Source organism: Thermobia domestica, chromosome 1, assembly GCF_964235325.1.
Source record: "Thermobia domestica chromosome 1, izTheDome1.hap1.1, whole genome shotgun sequence".
In the NCBI taxonomy this organism is placed as follows: Eukaryota; Metazoa; Arthropoda; class Insecta; order Zygentoma; family Lepismatidae; genus Thermobia; species Thermobia domestica.
The window spans coordinates 436836-451549 of record NC_137454.1 but is presented as its reverse complement, the minus strand read 5'-3'; the positions used below and the strand labels follow the sequence as shown (position 1 = coordinate 451549).

At 37.0% G+C, this 14714-nt stretch overlaps 1 protein-coding gene across 2 annotated transcripts in view; it reads right to left on the bottom strand.

Moving 5' to 3' along the window:
* Positions 1-1946: 1946 nt before the first annotated feature.
* LOC145682979 (protein VAC14 homolog) overlaps positions 1947-14714 on the bottom strand; it is an 86462-nt gene continuing 73694 nt past the window's right edge. For both annotated transcript variants that reach the window (XM_081754338.1, XM_081754335.1), the window contains exons 12-14: positions 13286-13365; positions 12625-12778; positions 1947-8412 (exon numbers count right to left, since the gene is read on the bottom strand). In XM_081754338.1, the coding sequence (XP_081610464.1) occupies positions 8250-8412; positions 12625-12778; positions 13286-13365 (397 nt within the window). In that variant the 3' untranslated portion in view covers positions 1947-8249. The remainder of the gene's footprint in view (positions 8413-12624; positions 12779-13285; positions 13366-14714) is intronic.

Sequence of the window (14714 nt, the reverse complement as noted above, 5' to 3'; positions counted from 1 at the left end):
TGGAGCAGGTCGAAAGTTGTGATATGCAGCAATGACCAGGGATAACATTCTAATGTGAATTCGAGATACTGAAGAAGATAAGTTTCCGACTCGCACCATACGATTCAACAGCTATGCGAAAGATGTAAATGTGTGGAGTTGCAGGGATTTTGAATCCGCATGAATGGAAGAGAACGTAATGATTTCTTGTCTTATTACTTAACAGGTACACAATGTGTAGCCCAAGAGTTAAACTTCCTGCTGAGTGGTACAGAATATTATTCTGCTATAGTATGAAGCTGGCAAAATGCAGTAGTTTTACTGCTATATTTTCTTGGAATAAAACCGGTACTGTTTTAACACGTTGACTGCCATGTGTATAGTGTATATACGCGGCGAAGTAAGTACAGGCCAGGTGTATACTTAAGTATACACGCCATTAAATTTACTAGTCATGTGCGTTCTTAACCATTGCACATCCTACTTTCCCCTCTTAGGAGAAATATCACATGTGGCCTCAGTGTCTTTTATTTTGCTGTCAGTTTACGGAATTTATTTTTTTTTGGGGAAGAGGTTTTGAATCCAGTTATATAATTTTCTTTTATTGTGCTCTGTGTCTTTGAAACCTGCTTGTTGGTACAATACGTATATGTAGAATTTCAAGAAGAAAACAGAAAGCAGACATATGGGAATGTTTCTTAACATTTTCTTTGAAAGATGTATGAAATATAATGTTTTGTTTTACTACAGTAGATAAAACATTAACTTATATCCTCTATTGCAATACATAAAGAAAGCGTAAATAAACCTGAGAAAGCTCAAGCAAGAAAAAGCTTTCCTGAATTGCAATACACAATGTTGTTAGAAAGAAAATGACAAGTCTAATGCAGTTGATTGAAACAGTTTCTACACAAGAAGAAACAAGTCTTCTTCTTCATGGCACTACAGCTCTTTGACGAGCCTTCGCCTCCGTCAGAATCTGCCTCCACTTCTTTCGGTCTGCCGCACTCGCCTTCCAGTTCCGTATTCCCATTTCCTTCATGTCCTCTAGGACCGTGTCCCACCATCTCCTTCTTGGTCTTCCCCTCGTTCTCTTTCCTTCGATGTTAGCGAAGAAGATTTTCTTCACTACTCTTTCTTCCCCCATTCTGACAATATGTCCCACCCATTGCAAACGGCTAAGTTTGATGTGCGTTACTATGTCTACGTCGTCGTACTTATTGTAGAGTTCATTATTATATCTTATTCGGTATGTATTTTTGTCTACCTTCACACCTCCATATATTTTCCTTAAAATCTTCCTTTCAAAGTTCCCTAGTAGTTGCAAGAAACAAGTCACTTTCAACAAAACATTGCGTAACTCTGCATCCAAATAAATGCGAGAGGAGAGGAAAAAAAAAAAAAAAAAACATTGTGGACTACAAGGTAGGAAAGTCTTCAGTGAATCTTAAGTAATCCAATGGCTTCGTACAGTACTGCTCTGCGGCGCTGAAGTAACACAGAATAATCATTATTGAATTGCTGTGGGGAACAAGATTCTTTCACATTTCTTTCTAATAACATATTATATGTCCAATAAAAGGATAATATAAAAGCACAACCTACATATTAAAATTTTATTATCCTGCTAAATTGTGCGCACTGGAAACAGAAAGACAAAATAAAAAACGTAGAGTAACTGTGATCGAAATTAATATAATAAGCGTGTATACTTTAGTATACAGGGCTAAAAAACATACTGAAAACATTAAAACTGCTAAAATGATATTGAAATGACACACACACACACACAAAGCGAAATAAACCAGAATCCGAAATTACGCTTGGCAGTCTAACGGCAAAATGTTTGGTTTAATTCAATGTAGTGAACTGGTTAAACACTTCAAAATCTGTTACTCTATGAAACTGAATCTTATTGTAGTAATTGATCTTTTAATCACTCCACTCCCAGAAAAAAAAAATCTAGATAATCATTGCCGCACACTTTTATTTACAAAGCAATAATACAAGCTTAAATAATACAATATATTCTTTAATATCTCTTTGGAAAAACACTTTTCAATCAACTCTCAATCTTTGTTTATAAAATAGATCAACATTCATAATACAAACACTTCATCTGGTTTGGCGTATTTATAAGCAAATTACAAAATTATGTACTAGTATCACATGAATGCGGGCCATTCGAATTTGTAACATAATATTGATCGGTTTTTGTCAGTTAAATGGTTTATAAATTCCAACAGACAGAGAGCAGTGAATGAATACAGTGGAGTTCTACAACTATAAAAAGCGAGGTTAAGGATGTATTATCATTAAGATCTCAATAATAATTCCTCGTTTAGTAGGCGCAGACTTTTTTTTTACTTTGTTCAAATTGTTTTCTCATTAATATCTTCATTCGAGCACGACTTAACACGATTTTAGTGCAAGACCAGTTATTTGAAAATATTTTGTTTTACTTACCCTTATTAAATGACTCAAATCATTATAAAATTAATGAACATGTAAACTTTTTATGTTGGCAATAATTCCAATATTTCTTATTCTTTTCTTCATACGTACTGTCTTAAATCTGGCCACCTATGTCTCCGAATTTTAACCAACACGCGGAGAAGAATATAGTTTTTGACTTGAAAAAGTTTTAAAACAGCCAAAGGTGATTCAAATGCAATTAGTTTATGTCATCTTATGAACAAGAGGACAGGACTTTTTAAAAGGATATACACGTTTGGTTCACCCTACATATTGTAGCATACCAAATTTTAAAACCCCAAAATTATTGTAAATATTTAAACTTTTGTAAAAATCTTTGTAAACAATTCAAGGCTGGTTTGAGTACAAAATATTAACTGTCTGGATTGAATGAATTAAGTCAACGTTGTTTTCAGGATCTAGTCCGCTTCATTGAGATATGTCCAAAACTTATTTTATTCAATCAGACATACACGTGGAACTTCCAGACAAGGAAATAAGAAAGGCATGTGGATTGCATTCCGCAGTTTTATATAAAAGGACCACCTATGTTCAGTCGACACAACACTTCAAGTCTATACTTCAATTCTAGATTTGCCATTCGCCTGGAAGTTACATCAGCTACAGAGGAGGCGGAGCCTACGAGGTTTTACTTCAGCTACCACAAGGATCACAATGTAAGTGCCTTTCCATATTACCTTATCTGATAGTTTCATATTCCTTGCTTCTTATCTCAGCCTTTATACACATTATAAGAGCAATTAATGAAATTAAAACCTCTTTATCATTCAATTATCAGTTTCATATTCGTGTTTGTCTCTATCTCGCAATATTCTGAGAGAAATTAGCTTAAGATTTAGATAGACTGAGAACCTACGATCAAGGGTTCGATTCACAGTTTATGCCCCAGTATTAACTATACTTCACAAAATGATAATATATTATTCACACGTAGTTTGTAAAGGAATTTTTCTCCCCGAAAACTGGATGCGTGTGCTTTTAGTTTATGAACAAGGAAATCATTAAAATAGTCCGTAGGCTATTTACAAGTACTTAAGAACAGAGGAATGCACGGTCTTTCGCAGTAGGACCAAAATTATCTGGAAAGGAGCAGTCAATTTTTTTCCGTTTAATAACTTTCGTTCTGACAGTTACTTGAAGTTCTCTAACGCTACACTCATGACGGACTATGACTGACTAGATTCACATTCAACTCGGTGATGCGAGGCCAGCACACACACTCCTGACAAGTAATGCCACCAGAGGGGCAGATTCGACGATCGGTGTAGCAACTGAATTTTCCGTTTTTCTTTCCAGTGAAACAATTGAGGGATCAGTTGAATTAGAAAGTAGAGGCGCAAAAAGCCAGAAAAAATATGACTCAGTATGGGTTAATTGATCTCACACCAGCCAGTTGAGCGTGCGCAGTCTGACCGTCTACAGTCTTTCAGAGGGTAAAACTAACTAACTCTATAGCCTATGGAACCCGGAGGTTCAATGCCGCATTCACAAAAGCTCTCCATTGACTTTTATCCTTAGCCAATTGGATCCAATTTCTACTTTGTATTTTTATTTCTGCGAGATCCATCTTAATATTGTCCTCCCATCTGCTCCTAGGTCTTCCTAATGGTAATTTTCCGATTGGATTTCCAGTTAAATCTTTGAAAGACTTCCTACATGACCTCCCCACCTGAGCACCCTAGCTCTGATGACGCTAACAATGTTTGGAAAACTCAGGGGATACAGCATCACAAAATTTCCTGGCTCTTAAAAGTATATTGATTTTTTTTTAAAAGGAGGTGGGGGAAGTGGCTGCTTCTTTCGAGGTACAATTTTTGTACTTTAACAACAACTCGACTACGAATTGTGCATTATCTTAATGAGGACGATGCATTCGCAAACACTGAAGAGACGCCTCTAAATACTATTTAAAATAATAATAATAGTGATAAATGTGTAGACGGGACAACGATGATGTGACTGCACTGTACTCAAAAGCAATATTGGAAAGAAGTGTATGAAATTTCTTAGCGAATTTTTCTCTTCTGTACATCCAAAGCAATGCCGCACACAACATAGTTTTACAACTACGCTGAGTGCTCTTGTTATCATTCTCTGTAACTACCGAAACAGCATAAGGATAATAGAAACTGTTAGCTTTCTGTAAAATTCCTTATGCACAAAAGTATTCAATGCATACCTAACTAGTTCGTGAACTAGATTTTGAAGTGGTTCAAAACTTATCAGTTTCATTCTGCATTAATATCTGAGGTGTATAAGCATCTAGTCAGTTAGGCAATACAAAGCATCGTCCAACTTCAGAATATGTGAATCACGCTGTCATTTTGTGTTATTTTGTTTAACTTTTAAATGAGAAAAGTATCTCACGTATTCTTGATTGGTCGCAATTGTGTAATTCATCTTGCTTGCTGATCCACGTCTGAATTTTAGATGAAATGTAACCTTTGATGATGCCTTTTCTCTAGTTTATCAAAAATGTTATTAGGATCACTAGTGGGATTGTTAACACTGTATAGTTAATATGTCCGTCCGTTATTCCACACGATAACTCTTGAGCAAAAGCAAATTTTTGAATTCTGTTTTAACCAGCTAGAGTGATTATCTCGTCTGCATTCGTTAATCGAATCAATCCGTTAACGTCTTCACGGGTAACGCGCGATAATATCGCACTATCAATTTCTATAACGATCTAGAAGTACTCATCGCAATGTTTAACATTTGCTATGAAAGTTTTAATACAAAACGGAAATAAGGCGCAATTAACATCTTCCGCTGTTGTTGGGACGAACTTGAAATGCAAACAAATTGGTACTTAGGATTCATATACGACACGTTGTGCACTTGATGACAACTTTTGTGTCAAAAATCACGAGGAAAGTAATGGACGTTAACTGTCAAAACAATTACATTAGAAATTAACATCCTTACCTTAAAGTACGCAAAGACATTTTTAAACGGTATAAACTCACCTATTATAATGCTAACTAAATGCGTCGAATTATTGTAACAGTTTTTTACTTAGAAAATATATCAGGTACTTACGTTAATGTAAGGGGGCGATTAAATCGTTACCCAATAAATATTACTTACGCTTTGTATTTACATTAATTATTTCAGTTGCAGTCATACAACTATCTGTATGTATTAAGGAGTTCGTGTCGTACGACGTATTCTATTGAACCGAAGATTTCATTAACAAAGTAAATCTTCCATGATTCTAGTCTTAAGCTCTGAGGATGCCACAAAGCGAACTCTTATAAAAAGGACGAAATTTTACAGCATTAAACAATTCATCTGTATATTGAGCTCTTCTACAGATAAATGTTTAGGCTTTTGCCTTTTTATGCAGAATTTCCGGATTCGGTTTTCGGTGGAAGTAGTCTTTCTTTTGCAACCCACGTTTTTTCAAGGCCAAATTTATACAAGTGTGCGTATGAAATTTTACTACCTTAGTTTGAATAAAGCTATTGAATTGGCAGAAGACTGCCATTTGTCTGAATTAATTCCACCTTTACATAAGAATTCAGGGCTTCTCAAAGAGAATCGTGTGGATGTATATATATCTTTGATAAAGCAGTACACGTGTTTCGGATTCCACGTTAATTGTAAGTCTACGTCTTACATCCTTTCAATGATGAGTAGAGTTAGGAATTTTAGGTACTGCACTTTAGTTTTCTTTTACTATTAAAATGTCCAAATTAACTCACCTTTTTAAAATTACCACTTGTTTCACCTTTTTGCTACTTTTCTCATGAAATAATCTTTCTTTTCACTTTTTTTTTTCTTTCGCTCCATTTCCGCACTTATTCCTATAAACGAGGTGTATTCAAAAAAGTATGGAATCTTATTTTTGTTCACGCGTAAACCAATGAAACGCAGGAGACATTCTTCAGTATAGATTTAGAGGAGACACTCATGCACAGTCGTGAATATTTTCCCGCCCGCAGAAATATCAGTCGCTGGCAGTCGATCAAGGAGTGAAGACGTGGCAGTCGGATTTCAGCTTTTGACAGAAAAACTTCAGCAGCGATATTGCATCACATTTTGCCAAAAGCTTGGCGATATCCAAGCGGAAACCATTCGCAAGATTCAACAGGCTTTCGGGAACGATTCCATGAACACTTAACGCATAAAGGAGCGGTACAACCATTTCAAAGATGGCCACACATCAGTGGACAGTGAACCACCTTCAGGTAGATCTTCAACAAACCGGAATGACAATGTCATTGAGCAAATGCGGACTGTGGTCTTGCAGGACCGTTGTCCGAGAAATTGTGAACGATATAGGGGTAAGCATCAGATCGGTACGAAAATTTGAAGAGTGAGGAGAGTGTCCGCGAAATTTTTACTGAAGCTGCTAACAATGGAGCAGAAGCAATAGAGTCTAGACATCGCACAGGACATGCTGGACAATGCAGTGACCCCAGCTTTTTGAACACCGTGATCACAGGCGATGAAACATGGATTTATGGCTACGAGAAGTCATCATTCCGAATGCGACAGCAAGATTGCTCACCATTCCAAAAACTGCATTCCAGAACTGTTTCCAAAATGGCGGAAGCGCTGGGAGAAGTATGTGCATTACTAAGGAGACTATTTTGAAGGGGATTGTGTTTCGGATTTTCAAATTAATAAATGTATTTTGCCAACCAAAGCTTCCACACTTTTGGAATGCACCTCATACTACAATAAGAAAAAGTGATCGTTTTACTTGAGTGCAGCCCATTAAGCGAAAGGTATTGAATAAAGACAAGTGGCAACATCGAACTGACCACTCACAGCTATCACCAATCGGTATTGTTGAGTGCTTTTCTATTTACAAACATTTACTTAGTGGCCACAAATGCAGCCTCACTTAAAAGGAATGTTAAATGTTATCCATTTCAACGTTTTCCGGACTTGTGACTTAAATAACTGAGATATTCTGGAATTTGTTTTAGGCAGAATTTTTAATACCTGAGTCAATTTTGAGTTATGTATGACTTGATATTATTTATACGAATATTTACATTTCAAAGCTGCATTTTTATTTTTGAACCAAAATCTTGTACCTAAATTTCCTAGGTCCAACGATAAGAAAAAAATCCATCAATCAATTACTTCTTGAATATTTAGAGGAGAACCCTGCATCCTGGAAACATATTAAAGCAAATAATTTCAATATATCTTCCACATGGTGATACGTTCTATCCACCTATGTAGATAACGGAAGATGAATTGATAAAGAGGCCGGAGATGCAAGGTAACGATAGTTTTTTTTTCCCTCTAAATATTAAGTATGTATCCTATATTTTGCATATGTAAATATTCCTTGAATCTTTGTTCAACTCCACCTACACACCTTTTCCTCGCTTTCTAGTGCTGTGAATGGGAATGTGCATCTAAACGTTCTACTCTGTTACAAACTCTTTTGTTTCTGACCCCGATGTCCTGTGCATAGCCCACAAAACGATCTGAGAACCAATTTATTTAAAAACATTTGATTCCAAGCACCGCAAAAGTAGAAAACGTTTTTTATACGTATGTACACATTACACGCAACTGGTTCATTGAGCACTCGAACCATACACTCGTATGTGAAGAAAAAGTCTTCCTTTTACTTGGACTAGACTCAAGCTTCGAATCACTTCACCCACTCACAATACTCGCATTAAATTAGAAAGGCCACTCACACTAGCCACCCTTTTCCTCCTGGCGAAGAGATACAGAAATGCCATAAACCGTAGAAAGAATTTCTTTGGAATGTATACTATTATTGTATGATGGAATGTTTCCTACGTCTCTAGGTTTTTCACTCCTTTCTCTAGAATAGCTATGGACCTCGCCGTCTGCTTCTCCCTCCGGTGTTTCTCTTGAACGGCCAGAAAATGCTGTAGAAGATGGTTGAAGTTGATACGTTTCACGAATTCACGATCTTCCTTCTTACTTTTTGCTCCTCTAAAATAAAATAAAATAATTCTTGTTAACACTCGCTAAGACAACAAATACAACTAATGCATTCAACTTTAATAAAGAATCACTAACAGAGTAATTACAATAAATGAAAATTTTCATATGTGAAAACATCCAAAGGTCCAAAGAATCAGAGACCTGTTTCAAAGCACTCCTCATCTCTTTCTCAGTGCATCTGAAGAAAAAACTTTGATTAATAAAAAGATGTTGTTCCCCCGGATGCACACTGCAGCTTAAAATTGTGTTTAATTAAAAACTTTAATTGATTACATTGACAATTATTTATTTTAGAGTTTGTTTACCAAATACCCCAACATCCATACAATATTTATGCAATTATTCAAGGGTGGCCCCGCGTAGAGTAGTCGCTAACGCTCTCGCCTTCGGTGTGAGCGGTCCCGGGTTCGATTCCCGGTGGGGTCACTCGGTCGAAAAAGTGTACAACGCTTTTTTAGGCCAGCCACCCTGAATGAGGTTTTCCTCATTTACACCAGGCAAATGCCAGGGTGGTACCTAACTTATAGGTCCTAGGCCGCTTTCTTCTTTCCCTTTCCCTGGATAGTGTGCTCGCCGAGGGACGTAATGGGCTAAATGGCCTTAGATGCCGAAAGCCCAGAAATCTAAAATCCTAAATTATTCGAGAATTTCGTTGTACTAAACACTGTGTTGATGTCATTCACTTGATGGACAACATACAGAGGTTGATTAATTTATATTGAATCGAAGTCAATGTGCAACTTATCGCCGTGAGATTGGCACGAGGCAAGCGACAGTATCTTGTTAATCATGCAGTACAACAGTGTGGTCGATCGTACTCTGATGTCGCCGAAACAGCAGATTCTGAGATAGGTTCATTGTGGCAGTTTCCGATGGTATGTTCACGGAGTCGTGCATCGTAGGAATGTATCAAGAGCTTAATTTTCATGTAGTTCATGTCACAGTGAATCATATTATAGAAAATATGCGGCACAGAGTCTTGAGCCTACCACACCGACACGAGCAGCTAGAAACTGGCCTCCTGTGAAGAAGATCCAACCGCTGTTGCGTGTGGTTTGCCGTATGGCGACTTCCGAAACTCCCCCCCAACACAAGCGTGCGATGGTCAGCAAATGCCGCGCCGCGCCATTCACATGGATATACGCCTCACGGTCATTCGTAAGAGCACTGTGCACACCTGAAACCGTGTCACGCAGCTGAGAGAAAAAGGAACTGTAGAAGGCTATATGAACGTTATCTCACCGATGTTCGGGGTAAGTTCATTGTTACCTGTGATGAGGCGTGGATTTACATTACGGACTGTAATAAAGTTCGTGCCGTTACATACAGATCTGTTGACGCCAAGGGCTGAAGCATGTTCTTCAGCCAGTGCACAGAGAGTTTCTCAAAAGGATTCTCCTATAGAAGCAAACTGTGTCTTTGAAAGGTGGAGCGAAACGTCAAAATCAATGCTACATACTACCAGACTAATATCATAACTGAAACGTACCAGCATTGTACGAAAAAGGCGTGAACTAGTTGAACTCCACCAAGATAAGGTATCCAGCCACACGACGAAACATCGCTGGAATTCTATCGCCGTATGGGACTGGAAACTAGAAATTCGGCAATTCCCTTCTCTGACATCCCTGTTAAGAGTCCAGATGCCAGCCCAATATTGTGCTTTTCAGACTCCTCTCAAGCGGCACCTGTCCCACTGTCTCCGACCTAGTGCGATGTAATACGCATGGTTTTAGCTGCAACACGTTCTTCTCCAACGGAAACTCTGATGCCGGGGAATAGTCAATAGAGGTGGTCTGCACATCGAACACAACTGGTAGTGGAAACATTGCGTTTCCTACGCAAGTAGCACATTCAAATACGGCTCACTATAAATGAATCAACCTTTGTATTTGAGTATTGTCTGCAAACAATGCAACATAAATAATTCAATTTAAACAATCCAGTTTTTAAGTCGCAATTAAATCGTCATAATAGTTTTAAATACACGAACTGCCTACACATTTTAAGACCTGATAGCACAGGAGGCGACATCTGTTAACGTGACGCATGAACTAAGATTTTTACCGCTTATTAAAGTGATGTATGAAATTCTCTGCTTATTCATTCTGTACAATGAAAATGATACGATAAGTAATACTTCCTGCTCTTCCTAGTTTAGGGGGAATACAAAATCCTTTCTGTCTGTCTCTACTTTAATAACACAAATAACGAACACTCAATTGGAGATCGAACTAACATGCAATTAATAATTATAACTGCGAATCACGCATCAAAAACATGATGTAATATGCGCCGAACACACACACATACTCACTCATACTCTCGCTCTCTCGTACTGTGTGATAAAATGAATGAATAGAAACTGCAAGCAAATGCTGCGAGAAAGAGGTGAGGCGTGCTTTGAAACCATTCGCTGACATTTTCACGTATGAGAATGTTTATTTATTGTCAAAGATATGCCTCCCATGGTATCAATTAGTAATTATAATGTAGAGTAATGCTATGGTTAATGAATGCATAAAATGTAAAGGAAGGAAAATGAACATTTTGGGTCTTAATTAAAAAAAAAAAAAAAAAAAAAAAAAGAACTCTACATAGAACAAAAACTAGTGAAGAAAATTTCGACTTTCTTCTTTCTTATAACCTACAAACTGCTGGAGATAAAAGGGTGAAGCAAATAATAATAATAATAATAATAATAATAATAATAATAATAATAATAATAATAATAATAATAATAATAATAATAATATATTATTATTATTATTATTATTATTATTATTATTATTGATGATGATGATGATGGAGTGGTCGTTGTTCGTCGTCTTCTTCCTCTACTACTATATCTTCTTGTAAGCATTTTCTAAACCAGTTTTTCATTCTGTGAGTATCTGCTAAAGACTTCCTTATCATCAGGCTGACTAGCAACTACTAATGATCTTTCAGTACTCTGCAGCACGAGATCCAGAAATGCTTCGCCGCCACAACTCCACTTGTTACACTTAACAGTACACTTTATAACATGAGGGCAACTGATCTCGCTCACACAGTGTTAAACCTTGCATTATTTTTTGTTAAGAAAATTGAACCACTGAAAAATTACGATTAAATTTCTATTAACTTAAAAATAAAGTCCATTTTGTTCGATAGTTACGACAGCTTTAAACAATATTCAACAGGGCATTACGTTCCATTAACCCTAGTCGGTACAAATGCACTCAGCAATTCTACACAGTTCTAAATACAGGGGGTCCGAAAAAACATTGTACCCTTTTCTTTCTTTTTTTCTAGGTGCCCAGTGGGTGTGGAGAGAGGTGTTGACAAGGACTGCTATTAGATACACCAAGTTTTGATTGAAATACCCGCCGTTCCACAATTTTTCCTAACGGACTGCGCCGACACAACAACAGAAGCATTTTGTGCTGTGGAATACGCAAAGACAACAACTTTCGTTATCACAGTTCAACGCAACTTTCGGCGACAATTTGGGGGGTCGATCCACCTGACAACTCCATTAAGCATTGGCATACACAACTCAAGGAGACAAATCGCCTATGTTACGACAAAAGCACCGTCCGTTCTCCGCATTCAGAAGCCACAATGGTTAGAGTTCGGCAATCCCTCTAACGCAGCCCTACGAAGTCAGTTTGGAAAAAGCTGGTCGTGCGATAGCATTGCCCGCTCAACAGTCTGGGATGTTCTTCGTAAGCGTTTGAAATTCAAGGCTTACAAGCTGTAACTTATGCAAGCATTTACTGAAGATGACAAAAACTTTACACTGTCTTCAGTGATGACGCGATCTTCCATATCAACGGTAAAGTCAATAGGCATAATGTTCGAATCTGGGGTTCAGAACACCCTTGGCGACTCTTTGAGCATGCCAGAGATTCTCCAAAGTTGAACATTTTTGCTGGCATGTGCAGAACGAAGCTTTCTAAGCTCTTCTTTGCAGAAAGAACTGTTGATTCGAGCATGGGAGGAAATGGACTATTGACTACATATCTGCCTTGTCAGGAAGGGCGTCCATATTGAATCCTTGTACGGTAGATTAAAAAAAATGTTGATATATTATCTTGCTTTTGGTATATACAGTATTCTAATATCACATCAGGGGGCCGAGATTTTTTTTTTTTTTTTTTTTTTTGAAAAGTGTACATTTTTTTCGGACACGAATACAAATCAAGTGAAAATGGTTACCGATTATCACACTGAAGGTGTATACTTGGAATGCAGTCCAAGCGATGCCTTAACGTATGGAACGCCTCTGTTTGTGGCAACAACATGAGCAAGCCGTAGAGGGTTTGAACCAAATGTTGATTATGAGGAACCTCCAGAAGTTCCAAACGAAGATCTGAAACATTAGTAAACATGGATTATACATTAATTCTCTCTCTGAATTTCTGAACAACAAATTATCTTAAAGTGTTTACTTAATTTTCGTACCACTTAACTGAAAGAATTTTTTAAAGCTTAAAATGCTGAATTTACGTCTCATAAGACAAAAACGATTTATGTTTACAAACCAGCGACTTAATTTCTATATTTCCCGTTTAATATAATGAAAAAAAGAGCAGTAATTAAAAACAATAAGATAAAAACTTAAAAGTAAATGGAAATAGTTTAGGCTGATTTGCATTCAGTTAAAATCTATGGTAATGTGTTAAAATCTATGGTAAATATGGTTATCTGATAGAAAACAATATCAATTTGTCAGTATTAACTGTAGAAATCTTATATCTCCTTTGAACAAGAACGAAATACATAGGTTCTAATATCAATTACTTATTTTGATTTTTGGAGACTATTGTTAGAAACAACTTCTGTGCGCAAACACTATCAACCTAATATACATACTTACATGTAAAAATAGGAGACTCTATTAATTGTACTAGTTTGTCTATTTCCGTGAGAAAATCAACAGTAACTTCTAGATTTCCACTGTAACAAAGTTAAGGAACAAAACAAAGACATATAATGATTCTAACTTATAAGTCTATAGGCTAGACTAGGGCATACATGCCTAAAAAGCTACTACTAGGCTAACCACTCGTTCTTCGTTTTAAGGATGTCAGCTTTGTACGAGGGTCATTTAGAAAATACCTTTTAGTTATACAAAATGAAAAACTAATATTTATTGGAAAATACAATTCTGTTACAACCTGAAGCTTGCCTTACTTCTCTACGTAATTACCACCTACATTTAAACATTTGTCACGAGCTTCAGAATTCCCATGTTTCTCTGCCGCCAGTTCATTACGGCCACTACGATCAATGCAAATCGTTATTGTGAAACTCTAAGGGTAAAGGCATACCGAAGACACCTCGCGATCAAGGTCGAGGTTTAAGTCGCTGTCGCTACCTCGATAATGATGGATTCAACTGGGTAAGCGCATGCCGGAGATGCACGCCACATCGGACCTAGAGGTCGACCGCGAGGGTGAATTAGTGGTCGCGATGATAAAACAACCGAGTTTGTTTTTACATCGATGTTCAGCGGAAGCATCGCTGTGGCTCATGTTCTCATTGGTTCTCCCTGAAGCGCTGCACGGAATAAAATCTTAATTTGTTCAGAATTTCGTCTGCAGAGAATTGTGTGTGTCTATATTCGAGAGGTTTTGCTGCACTTTAAGATTTGATTATGAGAGAGATATTGTTCCAACAATATGGGAGGCACGTTTTAAATAGAGAATGGAAGAAAATAGTAACTAAAATGAGAACGTCAGATAAGTTACTCGGATTTATTTGAGATTTATATTATAGCTTATTGTTATATAAGCCAGTGGCGGTTACAGGCAGGGGTCTTTTGGGTTGAAGTCCCTAAATTCCGGAATTTCTAAAGATAAAAGAAGCTAGTTGTAATCATATCTATGCTTAAAAACTCCATGCCCCCTCCCCAATTCCGAGATTAATAAAGTTTTTTTTTTTTTTTTTTTTTTTTTTTAAATTCATTACTGATATAAGTACCTGTAAAGACAGGCACGTATCCATAGGGAAGCAACATTGAATAATGGAATTGCAGGGACGAAACTTTATTTGGTGAAGTTAATGCCCCCTCCACCTCTAAACCTGAAGACATACCTGTTTTTTATTTATTTAATTTACTGGAAAATGATTTCTTGCCTGATTGCTGAAAGAGGGCACTTGTTCACAGAAAATTGAGAAAGGTAAAAGTCTTTGATTTATTGATAAAGAATGACAAAAGATTAGACTCAAATATTTTTGCGAAACAAGAGACGAGACTTCGGCATTTCTCATACCTCATCTAGCGTCCATCCCTATTTATAAAC